The sequence below is a fragment of the Coregonus lavaretus genome, assembly GCF_964263955.1.
Source record: "Coregonus lavaretus genome assembly, chromosome: 23".
NCBI lineage: Eukaryota > Metazoa > Chordata > Actinopteri > Salmoniformes > Salmonidae > Coregonus > Coregonus lavaretus.
The window spans coordinates 9,691,919-9,712,216 of NC_140010.1; the positions used below are offsets into that span (position 1 = coordinate 9,691,919).

General features: G+C 43.1%; 1 protein-coding gene across 1 annotated transcript; it reads left to right on the forward strand.

Annotated features, from left to right (window-relative positions):
- Window positions 1-256: 256 nt before the first annotated feature.
- LOC311098918 (ETS-related transcription factor Elf-1-like) lies at window positions 257-19,583 on the forward strand. Its single transcript, XM_084139465.1, has 8 exons — window positions 257-392; window positions 6,600-7,239; window positions 7,996-8,116; window positions 14,979-15,089; window positions 15,557-15,712; window positions 15,880-15,948; window positions 16,832-17,024; window positions 17,147-19,583. The coding sequence occupies exons 2-8, from the start codon at window positions 7,168-7,170 to the stop codon at window positions 17,805-17,807; spliced, it is 1,383 nt and encodes a 460-aa protein (XP_083995591.1). The 5' UTR covers window positions 257-392; window positions 6,600-7,167; the 3' UTR covers window positions 17,808-19,583.
- Window positions 19,584-20,298: the final 715 nt, after the last annotated feature.

The following is a 20,298-nucleotide window of genomic DNA, read 5'->3' on the forward strand; positions in this document are numbered from 1 at the left end:
CAAGGACCGATTTTGGGAAATGCTGCCTAAGAGCCTTGCTGACAATGGTCGCCAGGGGTTACCTCTACTACAGGACAGGTGGCCAATCAGAATTCACGGTGGGAGGGGCCCTTAGGGGAACGAGGAAGCAGAGCAGTTGTTTGCGGAGAAGGACGAAGTCACCCTCTGGATACTGATCTGAGGTCAGCTTTGTGTTTTCTCCCTCGTGGTTGTTTTGAGGGTTTGAGGACGTTAAGCTGAACCTATATCTGTGCCAAAGGGCATCCTCTAACCGGAGTTTGTTTTATGTCACAGGAGGGGAAAAAACTGTTTCCTGTTCTCAGCTTTGTCAGGACTGTACCAGCTGCTACACACACACACAGACACAGCACAGCAGGAACATACAACAGAAGGTAAGCGCACTGCTCCTATCATAGAGCAGAGGAGATAATAGACATGCTTGTTGACGATTTTACAAAGATAATGCTATTGTGTTAATAAGAGGAGGCGGGTCTGTGTAGTACAGGGGTGTCAAACTCATTCCGCGGAGTGTCTGAAAGGTTTTTCCTTTCAATTAACACGTAGACAACCAGGTGAGGGGAGTTCCTTACTAATGAGTGACCTTAATCAATCAAGTACAAGGGTGGAGCGATAACCCGCAGACACTCGGCCCTCCGTGGAATGAGTTTGACACATGTGGCGTAGTAGCTTGAGGCTGAACTGAAAGTGAAAGTGTTTAGTACTCTACAGTTAAGCATAGCAGAAACCCCAAATCTGAGGTTGTGGGTTTGGCATGATCCATGTATTATTGAGAATACATCATTTAAGTCAGTGTTATTATCTTGTATCTGTTTGTTTGGCTTTAGAGTATGTACATAAAGTATCCAGGCACCTGTGATTTTGTAGATTATAAACATATATATTGAAAAAATATATAAATGCTACAGTCAATTGACAAATTCATTAGGCCCTAAAATATGGATTTCACATGACTGGGAATACAGATATGCATCTGTTGGTCACAGATACCTGGAAAAAAAAATGGGCCACACAATGGGCCTCAGGATCTCGTCACGGTATTTTTGTGCATTCAAATTGCCATAGATAAAATGCAATTGTGTTCGTTGTCCGTAGCTTATGCCTGCCCATACCATAACCCCACCACCACCATGGGGCACTCTGTTTACAACATTGACATCAGCAAACTGCTCGCCCACACGATGCCATACACAAGGTCTGCGGTTATGAGGCCGGTTGGACGTACTGCCAAATTCTCTAAAATGACTTGGAGGTGGCTTATGGTAGAGAAATGAACATTCAATTCTCTGGCAACAGCTCTGGTGGACATTCCTGCGGTCAGCATGCCAATTGCACACTCCCTCAAAACTTGAGACATCTGTGGCATTGTGTTGTGTGACAAAACTTCACATTTTAGAGTGGCCTTTTATTGTCCCCAGCACAAGGTGCACCTGTGTAATGATCATACTGTTTAATTAGCTTCTTGATATGCCACACCTGTCAGGTGGATGGATTATCTTGGCAAATGAGAAATGCTCACTAACAGGGATGTAAACAAATTTGTGCACAACATTTAAGAGAAATAAGCTTTTTGTGCATATGGAACATTTCTGGGATCTTTTATTTCAGCTCATGAAACATGGAACCAACACTTTACATGCTGCGTTTATATTTTTGTTCAGTGTATATGCGAGCAAGCACACACACATTCACACACCCATACCTCCACGCACACGTGCACACAAACACACACAAGTCATACACAGAAAGGGGGGTGCGATTTTAAGCTCACCAAAACACAGCTGCTGTGTTATTCAGAATAACCCCTTAATTCCTCCATGTTAGATTGGCCAGGCCCGGTCACCCCGGGCAACAGGGGAAGCTTATCAGCTCCTCTCCCTATTCCCCTACCAGCCTGGTCTAATTCACAATGCTCTTTGTATACACACTCACTCACACACACACACACACACACACACACACACACACACACACACACACACACAAACAGGACAGCGAGTGTGTTATGGAGCTTATCACTGTCCCTAAGGGCCTGGCAGCAACTTCACAGGCTCAGATCACATGACTGAAGCCACAGACACCAACGCATGTGATGGATGAACCTCTAGATGGACTGTGTCTGTCCCAAATAGTTTTAAAAACCTCCTCTCGTCACCATTGTGCAGGGGATGAGACAAGGAGTCATTTAACAATATTGGGAAATAGACAGGACACAGAGAACATGGGGAAGCGTTAACGACAACCCAACATTCAAAACAACCATAATACAAGATGGCAGCCTGGCAGACCTACAATGGAACATTGGTCTCCGTGGTGACAGCTGTTCCAGCATTGTGTTTGGCTCCCTCCCACTCTCTCAGGAGGAAGTGGAGCCCACAGAATGGGTTGTGCTTCCTGTGCGATAACAGCCTCAGTCGCATCTTGCTCTCTCAGCCGCACACGCTATGGAAGCAACAACACATATAGTAACATATCTGCTGAACAGGCAAAACAGAAAATACTGGCATTGAAAATGCATCGGCATGAACATAGCATGCATGATGTCTGACCTTTGAGCAGCTCTTAGGCTGTCTCAAGGGAAGTCTCCCCTCTCTAATGGGTTAAGGATAGAGTGGGAGGAGCTCAGGTAAACACAGGTGTGTAGCACAACAACTGTCATCATGGTGCATGTTACCCGGATGTGGTTGTTGAGAGAGAGAGAGAGAGATCATGGTAGGCCAGCAACAGCAAAACAGGATTTTCTTGTGCTAACAGCAGTCAGTAACTGCCTGAAGAGAGGAGCACAGGTGAGTAAAAGAGTGGAGAGAAAATATTAGTGACTGAGTGAACAAATAGAGAGGTGGAGGAGAGCGGGGTAAACCCCCAGCATAAAGGAGTGTGTGTAAATGTTATGTTATCCTATCTAACTGACAGCAAGGACAAGGCCTTAAACTCAGAGAGGACAGGGCTGGGCTGGGTTGCTGTTGGGGGTTGATATTTTTCAGTCACAGTGATGATGGTGTTGGGTCATTGAAAAGAGTGCGTTTTGGGTCCCTTTGATATTTTAAGTAGCAGTTGTGCACCAATATTGCATTTTAAAAGCCTGTTATATTACATTTAGTGCCCTTTTAAATAGACAACATGGAAAATTCAATCAATCGGATTTTTTTTTATATGAATAAAGACTTGCTAAAGTGCCCAAATTCATGTCCCTCTATGCACCCTCTTCTAGGAAGATTTTAACCCATTTAAACCCCAAAATGTATCCTCGTTTTCCCAACCATTGTAAAGCCCTAGTTATTTTGTTGCTTTTACAAAGTGTCAAGAAATGTTTTTATTTCATGTGATTAGTGTGATTCATGTGATCTATTTAAGTCTGTTCCTCATTTTAAGGTCAACCCTGTTACGTGAACTGAACTCTCATTTTAATATGGTGAGACTATTTCTTTTTTTTTAATAATCTAAAGAAACATTGTCAAATCATAGTGTAAAGGTTTTGTGGTGGAAAACTGAGCAGGTCGATCATAACACGGCAACTGTGGTTATTTTCTTTTTAAGCTTGCATTCAATTGCCCCACCCTGTTGCACACAACAAGCATCCATTTCCCCTGTCACAAGGGGATTTATGGCTGATCTAAAGAGCCTCTGAACACACCGATTGGCACTTGTGTGTTTCTGTTGCTCATTAGAAAAACAAGATTTCAGTCTTGGTGGTGTGTTTCCTGACCGATTCCGGGTTTGGTTAATGATGTTTGTCCCCCATGAGACACTATAGACATGGAAGCCTATTTCACTTCCTCAAAATCCTCAGAATGAATCTAGATAACTCAATAAATCTGTAATTAATTTTGACATTTTTGCAGAGGATGTTTTAGTTACGCAATTTTACTAAGGGGTTTGGTGCAGTATTTCTCAAATTCAAAAATGCGTGATCTGTTGTCTTATGTAAACGAAGTCGGAGCTACTGGGGAGGGCTGTCTCTAGCTATGTTTCCACAACCTTGTCCAGTGATTTTTTGTTGTTGTTGACATTTAGAAAGTTTGCATAGAAAATACATGCAACAATTGTCTGCTAGGGTGAGTTTCAATTGATCCATCTCTTGTCGATGAAGACAGCTGGACATAATGATGTCATGCCTTAAAAAATACACTTTTTCGCAAAAACCTACAGTGTCGAATAAAAATGTATTGGTTGAAGTGTTTCCATTACCCATTTAGGCAAATTGTGCATTAATAAATTGCCGACAGCCTATATGCCTTCCCACATATCTGTTTCATGTCTCAGGTAGCCTGCGAAAGCCAGCATGGATTAAATGCAATAATTGACTAATATTTGCCATATTCTAATAATTATACATTTACATTTAGCAGACGCTCTTATCCAGAGCGACTTACAGTTAGTGAGTTCATACATTTTAATACTGGCCCCCCGTGGGAAACGAACCCACAACCCTGGCGTTGCAAGCGCCATGCTCTACCAACTGAGCTACAGGGGACTAGTCTACACTGTATTTCTGACCAATTTGATGCCATTTTAATGGACAAAAAAATATATATATATTATAATGTGCCAGCATATCGCCACGGTCCCTGCCATGGTGAAACTTGCATTCCTGTAGATTTAACATAATTGAATGGTGAAACTTGCCAGCCAACCAGATAAGCAAGGCCAAGCAATTCAGGCATTCTTGAACGTCAGGACAATCCCTGTCCTACAAAGAAAAATACATTTTTTGTAGAATTTTTATTTATTTTGCAAGCAGTAGGCATTTATAATTAAATATGGAGTGGAGCTTATAGTTCCGTGGTTATCCTACATCACGTGCCTGGCATACTTTCAAAAGTATTTGCCAATCATCATTTATTCAAAAAAACACTGTTTCCACCATCATTTGTTGCAATAAACAAAGTTAGACAAAATAAAAATCCACCACTGTCGAATGGATAAAAATGTTGTCGATCTGTAAAAAAATTCTCCTATATCTGCCGTTTCCATTACACGTCCTAAAAAATGTTTTTTGCCACATTGCTTTTGTTGAATAAACCTGGGTCAGTGGAAACCTGCCTACTGTCAATGCTATTGCATAAAGCGCAATCACTGCAGCTGTTCACCCAATGTTAGTGGATAAATGGACATCGTCAAATCAAAACGCAACCTTCATTTACCTGTTGTGACGCATGGATATTCCATACTACATTTTAGATGAGACTGACTTTATGACCAAAATTATCCAATTTATACTTTCTAGTCAATTTTGACACAAGAATAACTGTTTCTGACTTGAATCGATGCCACATAAGTAGTTTTCAAAGGGATTTGTTGCTTTTTAAAGGCAGTCGCTCTTTAAGATGAAATCATCAACCCTGTTAGGGTATACCCTGTTACTTTATTTGGCACTTAATAGGCACTTACTGTAGTAATTATTTTATTTACGTCTTGAGATGGGAAAACCTGTTTTTCAAGTTGAGCATGTGCTCTTTATGACAGACAGAATGTTAAAATTAGGTGAAATAAAACAGCTATTTTTTTCACCAAATTACACTACCCAAAGGTACTGAATTGGTGGAACAACCCTGTTATTATGATGTAGGAGCGATGGACGAAGATGTAGGCTTGTCAGATGTAGGTTTTTCAGTCTTGTTTGTTATCGATACATGTTTGTAACGCAACAATCCCTTATGAGAGTCTGTCTAGAAAATGTACATAACAGTCTTTGTGGGGATGTGAAGAAATCCTAATAAGATTAAACAGATGTCAAAAACACAGTCAATCATTACCTAGCACCTTTTGTGATTCCACCACCCCTTCTCTCTGTAGTAATGTAACTCTGTGTCTGTCTGTTAGCTCTGTGCTTATCTCTCATATTAAGTATTCCAAACACATTCCTGGCATGCCTGCCCTGACCAGAGGGAAAGCACCATATCTCAGAATGAGGAGTTTCCCCTCCCTTCAAACTGAGACACACACACACACACACACACACACACACACACACACACACACACACACACGCGTCAGGGTGACCTGGCACAGTGTATGGATGACACACACCCTAATGCAGGTGTACATTGTCCGACGTGAGCATTAGGTGCTCTGAGCAGGCACAGTTGCAATTTTTTCCCTCCCTCCCCCATAGACACACACTCATGACGCAGTCTGGAAGCTTCTTTCCTGTTGCTGGTTTGGTCTCTTTAGAGGGGGAGATAAGAAAGCAGTGCTCGCGAGCGCAAGAGAGAGAGAGAGAGAGAGAGAGAGAGAGCAGAGGGTCTGTGTGGCAGAATAGTGTGATAAGAGGAATAAGAATATAAACAGTTGATTGTTATAAAAGGCCTTGGCTCAGCTTGACAGAGGACAGTGTTTTTGCCCTGGGTCTCACTGACAGACTGAACCCACAGACTGTTGTTCTGCCAACAGAGTTTATAGAGCCCTGATCATGTGGTTCTGTTCACTGTCTGCACTTTGATCAGAAAGTGTGGCTTATGTAGGCTACAAGTAGAGTTATCATGCCCTGAAGAGACTTCTCTAATGTAATCTCTCCTCTCTCCTCCCTCCCTCCCTCCCTCCCTCCCTCCCTCCCTCCCGCTACCCTCTCCCACCACCAGTCTCTCTCTGTTCCCTTTTCTCAGGTTGAGACCACAGGACTGTTGGCGGCCTCCACTTCATCGAGGGTAGAAACTGAGAACGAGAAACAAGTAACTGTTTCTCCCTACAACTTCTCTGTCTCTGCTCCTGTTCAGCATCTCATCTATGGAACATCTACTGAGGACTCCTACAGGATATTGCCTCAACAATTTAACCAACTAGCCAAGCCAACACTCACTCTTCTGAGAGGTTAAGCCACTGCGCTGGAGTGAGGAACAAGTTACTAGCCAGCTATTTATCTGAAGTGACTTTCATTTAGACCGTTTAGTCACTGTGCTGTTATTCAGGCATGCAGTTAAGAGTGACTGATCCTCAGGAGGACCAGTGAGAAACGGACGGGGGGAAGCTTTTGATACAACTCTCTCTGCTCTGGAACTTCTGGAACACAGAACCTGTGATTTGACACCTGTAACTTTGATCCGGTGCTCTGGAACCTAGAATTTAGAACGTGTTGTGTGAAACTGTTGGACATCTGATGTGGAATGCTGGGATGATGACATCGTAGACCTGTTATTGGAGTATTCTGGGATGTCTTCCATGCTGCAGCAGACGGAACTAATCTTTGAGTTCGCCAGTGACCACGTGAACAATGGACTACAGGTGGGAACGACCGTGTGTGTGCACGCCAACAGATAAAGCATCAAAGCCTCCTCAAAAATCACACGGCAATGTAGAACCACTTGGGAAATAAAATATCAAAGTGCAGACAAGCTGTATTGAATCCAGAGATAGAATCTACATGTACAGTAGCCAAGTATAACATGATGATGAAGTCAGCCATAGTTATTGATATATCAGCACCAATTTACATTGGAAACATACTGACCTATTTAAAATAGGAACAGTGAAAGTAGTCCTCTCACTCACACAACTCTTAAGTTTGCTCCCGAGTGGCGCAGCGGTCTAAGGCACTGCATCTCAGTGCTTGAGGCGTGTGGTTCGACTCCAGGCTGTATCACAACCGGCCGTGATTGGGAGTCCCATAGGGTGGTGCACAATTGGCCCAGCGTCGTCCGGGTTTGGCCGGTTTTAGGCCGTCATTGTAAATAAGAATTTGTTCTTAACTGACTTGCCTAGTTAAATAACGTTTTTTTTGTGTTTTTTTCAAGTTAACACCCTAAAGTCTAGCCTCACTGTATGTCAGTGTACAACCTCTGCCAAGACTTTGGAACCTTATGGCACAGATTTGAGTACCCTTCCCATTTAACTGCAGAGTTGCTGGTTCAAGCCCTACCTTGGCTGTTGTCTTACAATATCAAACACTAGATATTGGAAATGATTAAATAAAGCATTGGATAGAATGTAAAATAACTGAATTGAAGTGAGTGACAGATAATTTGTCCCTGTGTGTTGCAGCTGGATGAGCACTTGGCCTATCCTGCAGTGATAGTGGAGCAGATCCCACACTCCCACCTGCTCTCCTACGCAGGCCTGGCCTGTGAGCAGACACACACAGAAGACCACCTGCTAACAACAGGTAACAACACACACACACACACTTACCCTGTTGTTCTAATGAAGGCAAGGGGAAATCTGGGGTTGAGCTGCTTTGCCTTCTTGGCGTAGCCAACAGCACATGTAGACAGAAACAGACACACACTCAGACATAGTTTTGTAGTACTTTAGGAGGGTAACAGTGGGGGGAAAAAAGTATTTAGTCAGCCACCAATTGTGCAAGTTCTCCCACTTAAAAAGATGAGAGAGGCCTGTAATTTTCATCATAGGTACACGTCAACTATGACAGACAAATTGAGAAGAAAAAAATCCAGAAAATCACATTGTAGGATTTTTAATGAATTTATTTGCAAATTATGGTGGAAAATAAGTATTTGGTCACCTACAAACAAGCAAGATTTCTGGCTCTCACAGACCTGTAACTTCTTCTTTTAAGAGGCTCCTCTGTCCTCCACTCATTACCTGTATTAATGGCACCTGTTTGAACTTGTTATCAGTATAAAAGACACCTGTCCACAACCTCAAACAGTCACACTCCAAACTCCACTATGGCCAAGACCAACGAGCTGTCAAAGGACACCAGAAACAAAATTGTAGACCTGCACCAGGCTGGGAAGACTGAATCTGCAATAGGTAAGCAGCTTGATTTGAAGAAATCAACTGTGGGAGCAATTATTAGGAAATGTAAGACATACAAGACCACTGATAATCTCCCTCGATCTGGGGCTCCACGCAAGATCTCACCCCGTGGGGTAAAAATGATCACAAGAACGGTGAGCAAAAATCCCAGAACCACACGGGGGGACCTAGTGAATGACCTGCAGAGAGCTGGGACCAAAGTAACAAAGCCTACCATCAGTAACACACTACGCCTCCAGGGATTCAAATCCTGCAGTGCAAGACGTGTCCCCCTGCTTAAGCCAGTACATGTCCAGGCCCATCTGAAGTTTGCTAGAGTGCATTTGGATGATCCAGAAGAGGATTGGGAGAATGTCAGATGAAACCAAAATATAACTTTTTGGTAAAAACTCAACTCGTCGTGTTTAGAGGACAAAGAATGCTAAGTTGCATCCAAAGAACACCATACCTACTGTGAAGCATGGGGGTGGAAGCATCATGCTTTGGGGCTGTGTTTCTGCAAAGGGACCAGGACGACTGGTCCGTGTAAAGGAAAGAATGAATGGGGCCATGTATCGTGAGATTTTGAGTGAAAACCTCCTTCCATCAGCAAGGGCATTGAAGTTGAAACGTGGCTGGGTCTTTCAGCATGACAATGATCCCAAACACACCGCCCGGGCAACGAAGGAGTGGCTTCGTAAGAAGCATTTCAAGGTCCTGGAGTGGCCTAGCCAGTCTCCAGATCTCAACCCCATAGAACATCTTTGGAGGGAGTTGAAAGTCTGTGTTGCCCAGCAACAGCCCCAAAACATCACTGCTCTAAAGGAGATCTGCATGGAGGAATGGGCCAAAATACCAGCAACAGTGTGTGAAAACCTTGTGAAGACTTACAGAAAACATTTGACCTGTGTCATTGCCAACAAAGGGTATATAACAAAGTATTGAGAAACTTTTGTTACTGACCAAATACTTATTTTCCACCATCATTTGCAAATAAATTCATTAAAAATCCTACAATGTGAAATTCTGGAATTTTGTTTTCTCATTTTGTCTGTCATAGTTGACGTGTACCTATGATGAAAATTACAGGCCTCTCTCATCTTTTTAAGTGGGAGAACTTGCACAATTGGTGGCTGACTAAATACTTTTTTCCCCCACTGTACGTTCAGGTAAGATAATGATGGTTAGGGGTCTGACTTACAGGTGTCGTTTTTCCAGTATAGCCGGGGGCGTAGGCTCCAAGGATTCATTCAGCTCCTTCGAGAAAATGTCAGTGTAAAACAGGAGGGTGATAACGGGTCCGCGGTCAAACGACCACCCCTCATCACTGTCAAACGCTCCCAAAAACACTTCAGCGAGCAGGCCTTCCTAATTGACCTGGCCCAGGTATCCTGGATGGATATAGATCTCATTCCGTCAGTAGAGGATGCCTGGTTGTTCTTTAAAAGTAATTTCCTCTCAATCTTAAATAAACATGCCCCATTCAAAAAATACAGAACTAAGAACAGATATAGCCCCTGGTTCTCCTCAGACTTGACTGCCCTTGACCAGCACAAAAACATCCTGTGGCGTACTGCATTAGCATCAAATAGCCCCCGCGATATGCAACTTTTCAGGGAAGTTAGAAACCAATATACACAAGCAGTTAGGAAAGCAAAGGCTAACTTTTTCAAACAGAAATTTGCATCCTGTAGCACTAACTCCAAAAAGTTTTGGGACACTGTAAAGTCCATGGAAAATAAGAGCACTTCCTCCCAGCTGCCCACTGCACTGAGGCTAGGAAACACTATCACCACCGATAAATCTACAATAATCGAGAATTTCAACAAGCATTTTGCTACGGCTGGCCATGCTTTCCACCTGGCTACCACTACCCCGGCCACCAGCTCTGCACCCTCCGCTGCAACTTGCCCATGCCCCCCCGCTTCTCCTTCACACAAATCCAGACAGCTGATGTTCTGAAAGAGCTGCAAAATCTGGACCCCTACAAATCATCTGGGCTAGACAATCTGGACCCTTTCTTTCTAAAACTAGCCGCCGAAATTGTCGCAACCCCTATTACTAGCCTGTTCAACCTCTCTTTCGTAACGTCTGAGATCCCCAGAGATTGGAAAGCTGCCGCGGTCATCCCCCTCTTCAAAGGGGGTGACACTCTAGATCCAAACTGTTACAGACCCATATCCATCCTGCCCTGCCTTTCAAAAGTTTTTGAAAGCCAAGTTAACAAACAGATCACCGACCATTTCGAATCCCACCGTACCTTCTCCGCTATGCAATCCGGTTTCCGAACTGGTCATGGGTGCACTTCAGCCACGCTCAAGGTCCTAAACGATATTATAACCGCGATCGATAATAGACAGTACTGTGCAGCCGTTTTCATTGACCTGGCCAAGGCTTTCGACTCTGTCAACCACCGCATTCTTATTGGCAGACTAAATAGCCTTGGTTTTTCAAATGACTGCCTCGCCTGGTTCACCAACTACTTCTCTGATAGAGTTCAATGTGTCAAATCGGAGGGCCTGTTGTCTGGACCTATGGCAGTCTCTATGGGGGTGCCACAGGGTTCAAGTCTTGGGCCGACTCTTTTCTCTGTGTATATCAATGACGTCGCTCTTGCTGCTGGTGACTCTCAGATCCACCTCTACGCAGACGACACCATTTTGTATACATCTGGCCCTTCATTGGATACCGTGTTAACAAACCTCCAAACGAGCTTCAATGCCATACTACACTCCTTCAGTAGCCTCCAACTGCTCTTAAACACTAGTAAAACTAAATGCATGCTCTTCAACCGAACGCTGCTTGCACCCGCCCACCCGACTAGAATCACTACTCTCGACGGGTCTGACCTAGAGTATGTGGACAATTACAAATATCTAGGTGTCTGGTTAGACTGTAATCTCTCCTTCCAGACTCACATTAAGAATCTCCAATCCAAAGTTAAATCTAGAATCGGTTTCCTATTTCGCAACAAAGCCTCCTTCACTCATGCTGCCAAACATGCCCTCGTAAAACTGACTATCCTACCGATCCTTGACTTCGGCGATGTCATTTACAAAATAGCCTCCAACACTCTACTCAGCAAATTGGATGTAGTCTATCACAGTGCCATCGGTTTTGTCTCCAAAGCCCCATATACTACCCACCACTGTGACCTGTACGCTCTTGTTGGCTGGTCCTCACTACATATTTGTCGCCAAACCCACTGGCTCCAGGCCATCTATAAATCACTGCTAGGCAAATCCCCGCCTTATCTTAGCTCATTGGTCACCATAGCAACACCCACCCGTAGTATGCGCTCCAGCAGGTATATCTCACTGGTCATCCCCAAAGCCAACACCTCCTTTGGCCGCCATTCCTTCCAGTTCTCTGCTGCCAATGACTGGAACGAATTGCAAAAATCTCTGAAGCTGGAGACACTTATCTCCCTCACTAACTTTAAGCATCAGTTGTCAGAGCACCTTACCGATCACTGCACCTGTACACAGCCCATCTGAAATTAGCCCGCCCAACTACCTCATCCCTATATTGTTATTTATTTTGCTAATTTGTACCCCAGTATCTCTATTTGCACATCATCTCTTGCACATCTATCATTCCAGTGTTAATACTAATTGTAATTATTTTGCACTATAGCCTATTTATTGCCTTACCTCCATAACTTGCTACATTTGCACACACTGTATATATATTTATTTCTGTTGTATTTTTGACTTTGTTTTGTTTTACCCCATATGTAACTCTGTGTTGTTGTTTTTATCGCACGGCTTTGCTTTATCTTGGCCAGGTCGCAGTTGTAAATGAGAACTTGTTCTCAACTGGCTTACCTGGTTAAATAAAGGTGAAATAAAATAAAATAAACATCCTAAACTGTGCTGGGCAAAAACAAATATGATCCAGCTTTGTGCAGTCAGTCAGTACATTCAGGTGGTTAGCCGGTTAGCTTGCTATGGTAGAAAGCTTAGCTAGCACACTAGCTACTTCGACTAAAAAACGATCTGCTGTGTTTATAGCACATATCCCTACTGGAGTTTAACAACAGAGCAGTTTCAGTCCAAAATACTGTAGTTTAGTACTGTGGCTAACATAGCTAACTTAACTTCTACATAATGAGGCATTAAGAAAGAATACCCTAGCTGGGTCAATCCTACAATGCGGTGCCTTTTCTGTCCCCAAGAAATATAACTTCTTATTTAGTGTAAAATTTGGATTTTAAATATAAGGACGGGTGTGCTTTACCTTAAAAACACAAAAATATAGATCTTGAAAGGGAATGTTATGCATTTTGAACACTTTTTTTTGCGTTTTTGCCATGTCCCCGGGTGTTATTCATCAACTTCCACGATAAATATAAGCCATAAAATAATAAAATCTTTCTTCATAATTTTATAGAGCTAGTTAAATTCTCTCATCAATAACAATATTTTTTCCATGATTATTGCATTTATTATTATTTTATTTCAGATTTTCTGTGTCCCTGATATCACTTTCCACCCTGTTAGTTTGTTGCAATTCTCCATTTAAGAAAACCACCCCTTCCCACAATGACACCACATTCAGGAAGTGTGGGGTATCTGTACTTAACTTCACTATTTATATTTTTGACTACTTTTACTTTTACTCCACTACATTCCTAAAGAAAATATGTACTTTTTACTCCCATACATTTTCCCTGACACCAAAAAGTACTTGTTACATTTAGAATGCTCAGGCAGGACAGAATTATTGTCCAATTCATTCACCTATCAATATAACACATAGTCATTCTAACTGCCTCTGATCTGGTGGACTCACTAAACACAAATACTGCGTTTCTAAATGATGCCTGAGTGTTGGCGTGTGCCCGTCTGGTTTGCTTAATATAAGGAATTTAATGTATAGCATTTACTTTTACTCAATAAAGACAATTGAGTATTTTTTCCACCACCAGATACTTTAAAACTTTTACTCAAGTAGTATTTTACTGGGTGACTTTTACTTTTAGTTGCACCATTTTCTATTAAGCTATCTTTACTTTTACTCAAGTATAACAATTGAGTACTTTTCCCATCACTGTCTCTTTCCATGTTTGATGTTGTTAGTCTGTATGTCCCATTCATAAATGTCCACCCTGTTAGGCTAAATTATAGAGAAAATTAACCAAATTTCAAAATGTTAAAATATGTTTGATAGAGAAGTTAAAATCCTGTTCAAGTGTTCACCATTATGCTAGCTCAATCTTGCTCACTCACAGAGCTATGGCTAATTTAGGCTCCAAAATTCTCCAAATTTCCACCCTGTTAGGTTCCACCCTGTTATTATGCACTTAACAGGTTGGAAAATGCACCTAAAAACATGTGCCTGAGCTTGACCAATATGTTTCTGAAAGTCAAATGTCCTTTTACTGAGAGAATAAATGTTTTCTTTAATACAGTGAGGGAAAAAAGTATTTGAACCCCTGCTGATTTTGTACGTTTGCCCACTGACAAAGAAATGATCAGTCTATAATTTTAATGGTAGGTTTATTTGAACAGTGAGAGACAGAATAACAACAAAAAAATCCAGAAAAACGCATGTAAAAATTTTTATAAATTGATTTGCATTTTTTTTTCTTGAAAGTAATGATTTAGTGGCGAGGATCTTAATCTATGCAAGTAAGTGTGTAGTCAATTGGTTTTGTAGCTTCACTTGTCTACTTTCTAGCAAGTTAGCTAACTTTAGCTAGCTAATTTAGCAACTAGCTAGTTCCTTTTTTATTTTCTACTGTTAGCTCTCTGTCAATCATTCAGCCATGGCCTGTTAACATTATTATGACCATCTCTGTTTAAGCTCGATTTGCTAGCTAGCGAATATACAGTTAGACATTTGTTGTGATAGAAAGCAGTAGAGGCTGCTGAGTGGAGGAAGGCTCATAATAATGGCTGGAACGCAGCGAATGGAATGGCATCAAACACAGTGAAACCATGTATTTGGTTTATTTGATACCATTCCACTGATTCCGCTCCAGGCATTACCATGAGCCCGTCTGCCCCAATTAATGTGCCACCAACCTCCTGTGATAGAAAGGCTGCTAGGCTAGCTAACAGTGTAGTAGCTAGATAGCCCCCTTGTTTACTCCCGCTGTCCCATCACTAGGGATAGGCCTACAGACAGAGCCATGGTGTCATGCTGACGCATTACCCCGTCTCTGTCGATAATAATCTCCCCTTGTCTCTCTACATATCTTCCCTTTATCCCAACCCCTCTCCTATCTCTCCCCTCCCTCACTCGCCCCTCTCTCTCTCCAGTGGAGGACAGTGAGAGTGGAGATGAGGAAACCATGGAAACACTGGTGGCAGCTGAGACTCTCCTCAACATGGACTCCCCTGACTCCCTCTCTCTGGACCAACAGCACTACAGTGAGACACACACACACACACACACACACACACACACACACAGCTAGTTTAAGTTAGTAGCTCAGTGAGTAACTTGTCTTGACTCTGACTCAGTCTTTGCATAAACAAATCTAACTGGGTTTTGAGCTTGTTGTCTACCATCACAATGGCCACGTTCAGTTGCCAAACGTTGTCGAACGTTGCAGATAGAAATCCATGAATAGAGCTGATATGATCCCTTATTATACATGTCAGAGGCATGTTTTTCTACATAGCCTATTTCTATTGGAACGTTCCAAAACATTGCATCCTGCTGAACGCGCCCCAGGTTTCTTTGGATCACTCCCTAGTGCAAACAAGCATCTATATTTCTGCTCTGCTTGGAGCAGATGTATTCATCCTGTTCTCATATATAATCTGATTGTCTCCTTGTAGACTCATTAATTACACTGTAACCCCTAACAGTGTGTTTGTCTCCTCCCCTCTAGCCCAGCTGTATGTCCCCTCCCTGGGTGATGTCATCACGTCGCCCATTACCCACCAGTTGACGGTGTCAGCGGAGGGCCTTGTGGGAGCTCTGGGCCATCCCCAGTGGGTCACGCTGCAGAGGGAGACTGTTGCCGAGCAACCAAAGAAGAAGAGAGGTTAGTTCGTCATTTTACTGATGTCATTATCTGGCCATGCTTTCGAACTATAAATTGTAATCAGAACCACAACCTTAGTTCGTATGCCTGCTCATCAGTTTTGACAATATTTTGACAATGTCAAAGATCTCATTGTGACATAACAACTACTCTGTTATGAGTTTTAGGTAAGAAATCCAAAAGGCCTGAATCCCCCACACCGGACATCACATTCAAGAGGGGCAAATACAGCAAAGGTACACACTAAATGACTGTATATGAATGGGCAAAGCTATCGATCACGTGACACCATTCATGTGGTCCTCTGTAGCTCAGCTGGTAGAGCACGGCGCTTGTAATGCCAAGGTAGTGGGTTCGATCCCCGGGACCACCCATACACAAAAATTTATGCACGCATGACTGTAAGTCGCTTTGGATAAAAGCGTCTGCTAAATGGCATATTATATTATATTATTATTATTTCTATGTGAAGACTTAATAGCGCATTTGAAGCCAAGGAAGTCTCATGCATACACAACGGTTATTGCTATTCGGAATCCCTGGGACGTCCATACCCCATTTGAAGTTGACATTTAAAATGGTAAGGGTTAAGGTTAGGTAAGGGTTATGGTTAGGTAAGGTTAGGGTTTAGGATAGGGATGTCCCAAGGACCCCGGATAGCACTAACCGATGCATAACATACACAGTTTTTAGCTACTCCGGAAAGTGACTTTGCAGTCTAGCTCAGTGCTGCCCCCTCTTATTGAGTATCTCAAGTTGAAGGCCGACTGGGGTACTGCAGGCTGCCATTAGCAACTAAATTACCCTTATAACTTCTACTGTATGTGATTTAAAAATAATCGGTTCAAGGACATACATCTGGTGTAGTAAAAGCAATTATTGGTTCCATGATTGTCTTAAAACAAATACAATATTTACACGAAGAATGACCATGAAAATTGCCATTTTCCCATTCACTATAATGGGGATCCTGTTTTCTGCAAACAATGCCTGCAGTACCGCGGTCGGCCTTGAACTTTGTGGTTTCAATGAGAGGAGGCGGTCGTTCTCCCCTGGTACATACACACAAACAGACACAGACACACACTCCATCTCACCTCTCCCTCACCTGTGTTTCAGGTAACACTATGTTCTTGTGGCAGTTCCTGATTGAGCTTCTCCAGGACAGACAGGCCTGCCCACGTTACATCAAATGGACCAATCGGCATGCAGGGATCTTTAAGCTGGTCAACTCCAAGGCCGTGGCCAGACTCTGGGGCAAACACAAGAACAAACCAGACATGAACTATGAGACCATGGGCCGAGCACTCAGGTACGCTGTAGTTACATTGCTGTAGTTACATTACTTACATTGCAATAATAATAACTTAACTTCCAGTCAGTGTCCCTGCAAGTGTGTGTGTATCAAAGCTGTCCTCTCTCTGTCCCTGACAGGTACTACTACCAGCGTGGGATTCTGAACAAGGTGGAGGGTCAGAGGCTGGTCTACCAGTTTGCCTCTCTGCCCAAAGACATGATCTTCATCAGCGACGACGAAGACCAGGAGGACCAAGACAATCATGAGGAAGAAGATGATGATGATGATGATGAAGGAGACCCAGAGGACAGCCCGCCCTCCAGCGACCAATCCCTGGACGATTTAGGGTCCTACGAGCATTCTTTCCTTCCCCCTCCCCAGGCTACCGGAGGGTACCATATGCCCAGACAGACCAGCACAGGTCCAGCAGCAGCCCAGCGGCGCCGACCCGGCCCAAAACCCAAGACCCGATCCCCAGCTCTATCCCTAGCCCATCGCAGGACAGTCCTCCGGCCACCGGGGGGCAGTCTGATCCAGCAGCAGCATCTGCCTATAGTCTCAGCTGAGATGCTGCGGACCTTGCAGAACGTGCAGTCTCTGCAGCCTGGTCAGCATGGGTCGGTCTTCAGAACTGCTCAGCTGCTGGGGAGTCTGTGTGAGAGACAGGCTGCTAGTGCAGGACAGACCACCAGTCAGATAGTGACTCTGCAGTTACAGCCCCTGTCCTTCCCTGTCAAGCAGGAGGAGCTAGAGGTTAAGCCGGAGGAGGACCCAGACTCAGGACTGATTGTGGAGTAGGATGCCCCGAGACATCTGGTCAGTATCGGCCTGTCATTGCCTCGTCGTCAAGAAGACTACAGAAGACAATGATTGAAAAGGGAGACCTCAGAGAAATATGTTGGACAGTTATGATGAAAATGTGATATATTTTACAGATGTTACAGACCTGGATGGTCTTTGTCTCTCGCTCTTACATTCCCTTATGCACCAGAGCCATCCTTAAAGAGAGTTAACCAAACTGTCTTCCATGTTGGCACCAAACACTCCATGTCGATAACATTCCTAATTGGCATTCTAACTAGAATGTAATTGTCTTAGAACTCTTGGTACCAACATGGTGGACATTCTTATTGCCGACCAAAGACATGCACTGGAATCTACAGCCTTGCTGCAGAGCATCCTCTGTCTCTGTTTGCAATTCAACTCCACTGTTCTTGTTCTCTCTATGCTCTTTGCTCTGCCATGACCAGCGCTTTGCGCTGTTAACTTTTCATGTACTATTTCTTTATCCCCACTCTCTCCCCTACCAAAGTGCCTCAAATATTCAAATAATTATTTTCCAGCTTTCACCAAAGACAGTCTTAATCTGTAGCACGCTAGCTACCACATATTGCTCCTTAACATTCTTATTTATGTGTGTCACTTGTTGATCTTCAACATAAACACACTCTCACACTGTCACCCACACCAGTAGAAGACCCACCATCAGTGCTTGAGGTAAACGTGTCCTAGTCGACATGCTCAGGGAGAACATTCCATAGAGATTATTATGAATGTTAGACTCGCACACATCGCACCGAATGTGTCTCTAGCGTTTGTCGGCAGATCATTCAGCGTGCTGTGTTGTAGGAACCACCCGCTGTAGATGTCTGACTGCCTACATTTTCCACACGATTCTACATGTAAAATCGGAAATGATGTTCAGAGGTGCTAAGTACTCTCGGCCAGCAACCACTACTGGTGTGTCTGCGACCTTAAATTTTACAGGCTTTTGGTTACATTCATACTGAGTAGAGTAGAGAATAAAAAATACAAATCAAAAGGGATTTTCCATTTCATTTTTTACAGCAGTACTGTTGGCTTTACTGCTTCTTAATCTCCATGTTGACATGGCGGATGACTATCAATGATGAGGACTGAATGATAAAACTTCTCTCACACTTTTAAGAGAGAGTGAACTTACGTCTGCCAGAGTTGGTAGTTGCCCAATGACACTGATCTAAGGTTTTCCTGGTCATCATTTGGGGACGGTAAGCTGATCCTAGATCTACCCCTATGGGCAACTCCTACCTGGAGCCCTTCTGCCAGCAATCCTGTTAGCATTCCTGATATGCTGCAGTAGTTATACATGTGCTTTCCTAGACCATAGATGCCTTGATATATAAATATACATTACTGGTCAAAAGTTTTAGAACACCTACTCATTCAAGGCTTTTTCTTTATTTTTAAAAATGTCTACATTGTAGATGAAAGACATCAACTATTAAATAACACATATGGAATCATGTAGTAACCACAAAAGTGTTAAACAAATCAAGATATTTTATATTTGAGATTCTTCAAATAGCCAACCTTTGCCTTGATGACAGCTTTGCGCACTCTTGGCATTCTCTCAACCAGCTTCATGAGGTAGTCACCAGGAATACATTTCAATTAACAGGTGTGCCTTGTTAATTTGTGGAATTTATTTCCTCCTTAAAGAGTTTGAGCCAATCAGTTGTGTTGTGACAAGGTAGGGGGGGTATACAGAAGATAGCCCTATTTGGTAAAAGACCAAGTCCATATTATGGCAAGAACAGCTCAAATAAGCAAAGAGAAACGACAGTCCATCATTACTTTAAGACATGAAGGTCAGTCAATACAGAACATTTAAAGAACCTTTAAAGTTTCTTCAAGTGCAGTCGCAAAAACCATCAAGCGCTATGATGAAACTGTCTCTCATGAGGACCGCCACAGGAATGGAAGACCCAGAGTTACCTCTGCTGCAGAGGATAAGTTCATTAGAGTTACCAGCCTCAGAAATTGCAGCCCAAATAAATGCTTCACAGAGTTCAAGTATCAGACACATCTCGACATCAACTGTTTAGAGGAGACTGTGAATCAGGCCTTCATGGTTGAATTTCTGCAAAGAAACCACTACTAAAGGACACCAATAATAAGAAGAGACTTGCTTGGGCCAAGAAACACGAGCAATGGACATTAGACCAGTGGAAATGTGTCCTTTGGTCTGGAGTCCAAATTTGAGATTTTTGGTTCCAACCACCGTGTCTTTGTGAGATGCGGTGTAGGTGAACGGATGATCTCCACATGTGTATTTCCCACCGTAAAGCATGGAGGAGGAGGTGTTATGGTGTGGGGGTGCTTTTGGTGACACTGTCTGTGATTTATTTAGATTTCAAGGCACACTTAACCAGCATGGCTACCACAGCATTCTACAGCCATACACCATCCCATCTGGTTTGGGCTTAGTGGGACTATCATTTGTTTTTCAACAGGACAATGACCCAAC

Coding starts and splice junctions, on each gene's coding strand:
- LOC311098918 (XM_084139465.1), top strand. CDS start 7,168: ATGTCTTCCATGCTGCAGCAGACGGAACTAATCTTTGAGTTCGCCAGT. Junction 15,090..15,556: donor TCTGGACCAACAGCACTACA/GTGAGACACACA, acceptor CCTCCCCTCTAG/CCCAGCTGTATGTCCCCTCC. Junction 15,949..16,831: donor GAGGGGCAAATACAGCAAAG/GTACACACTAAA, acceptor CCTGTGTTTCAG/GTAACACTATGTTCTTGTGG.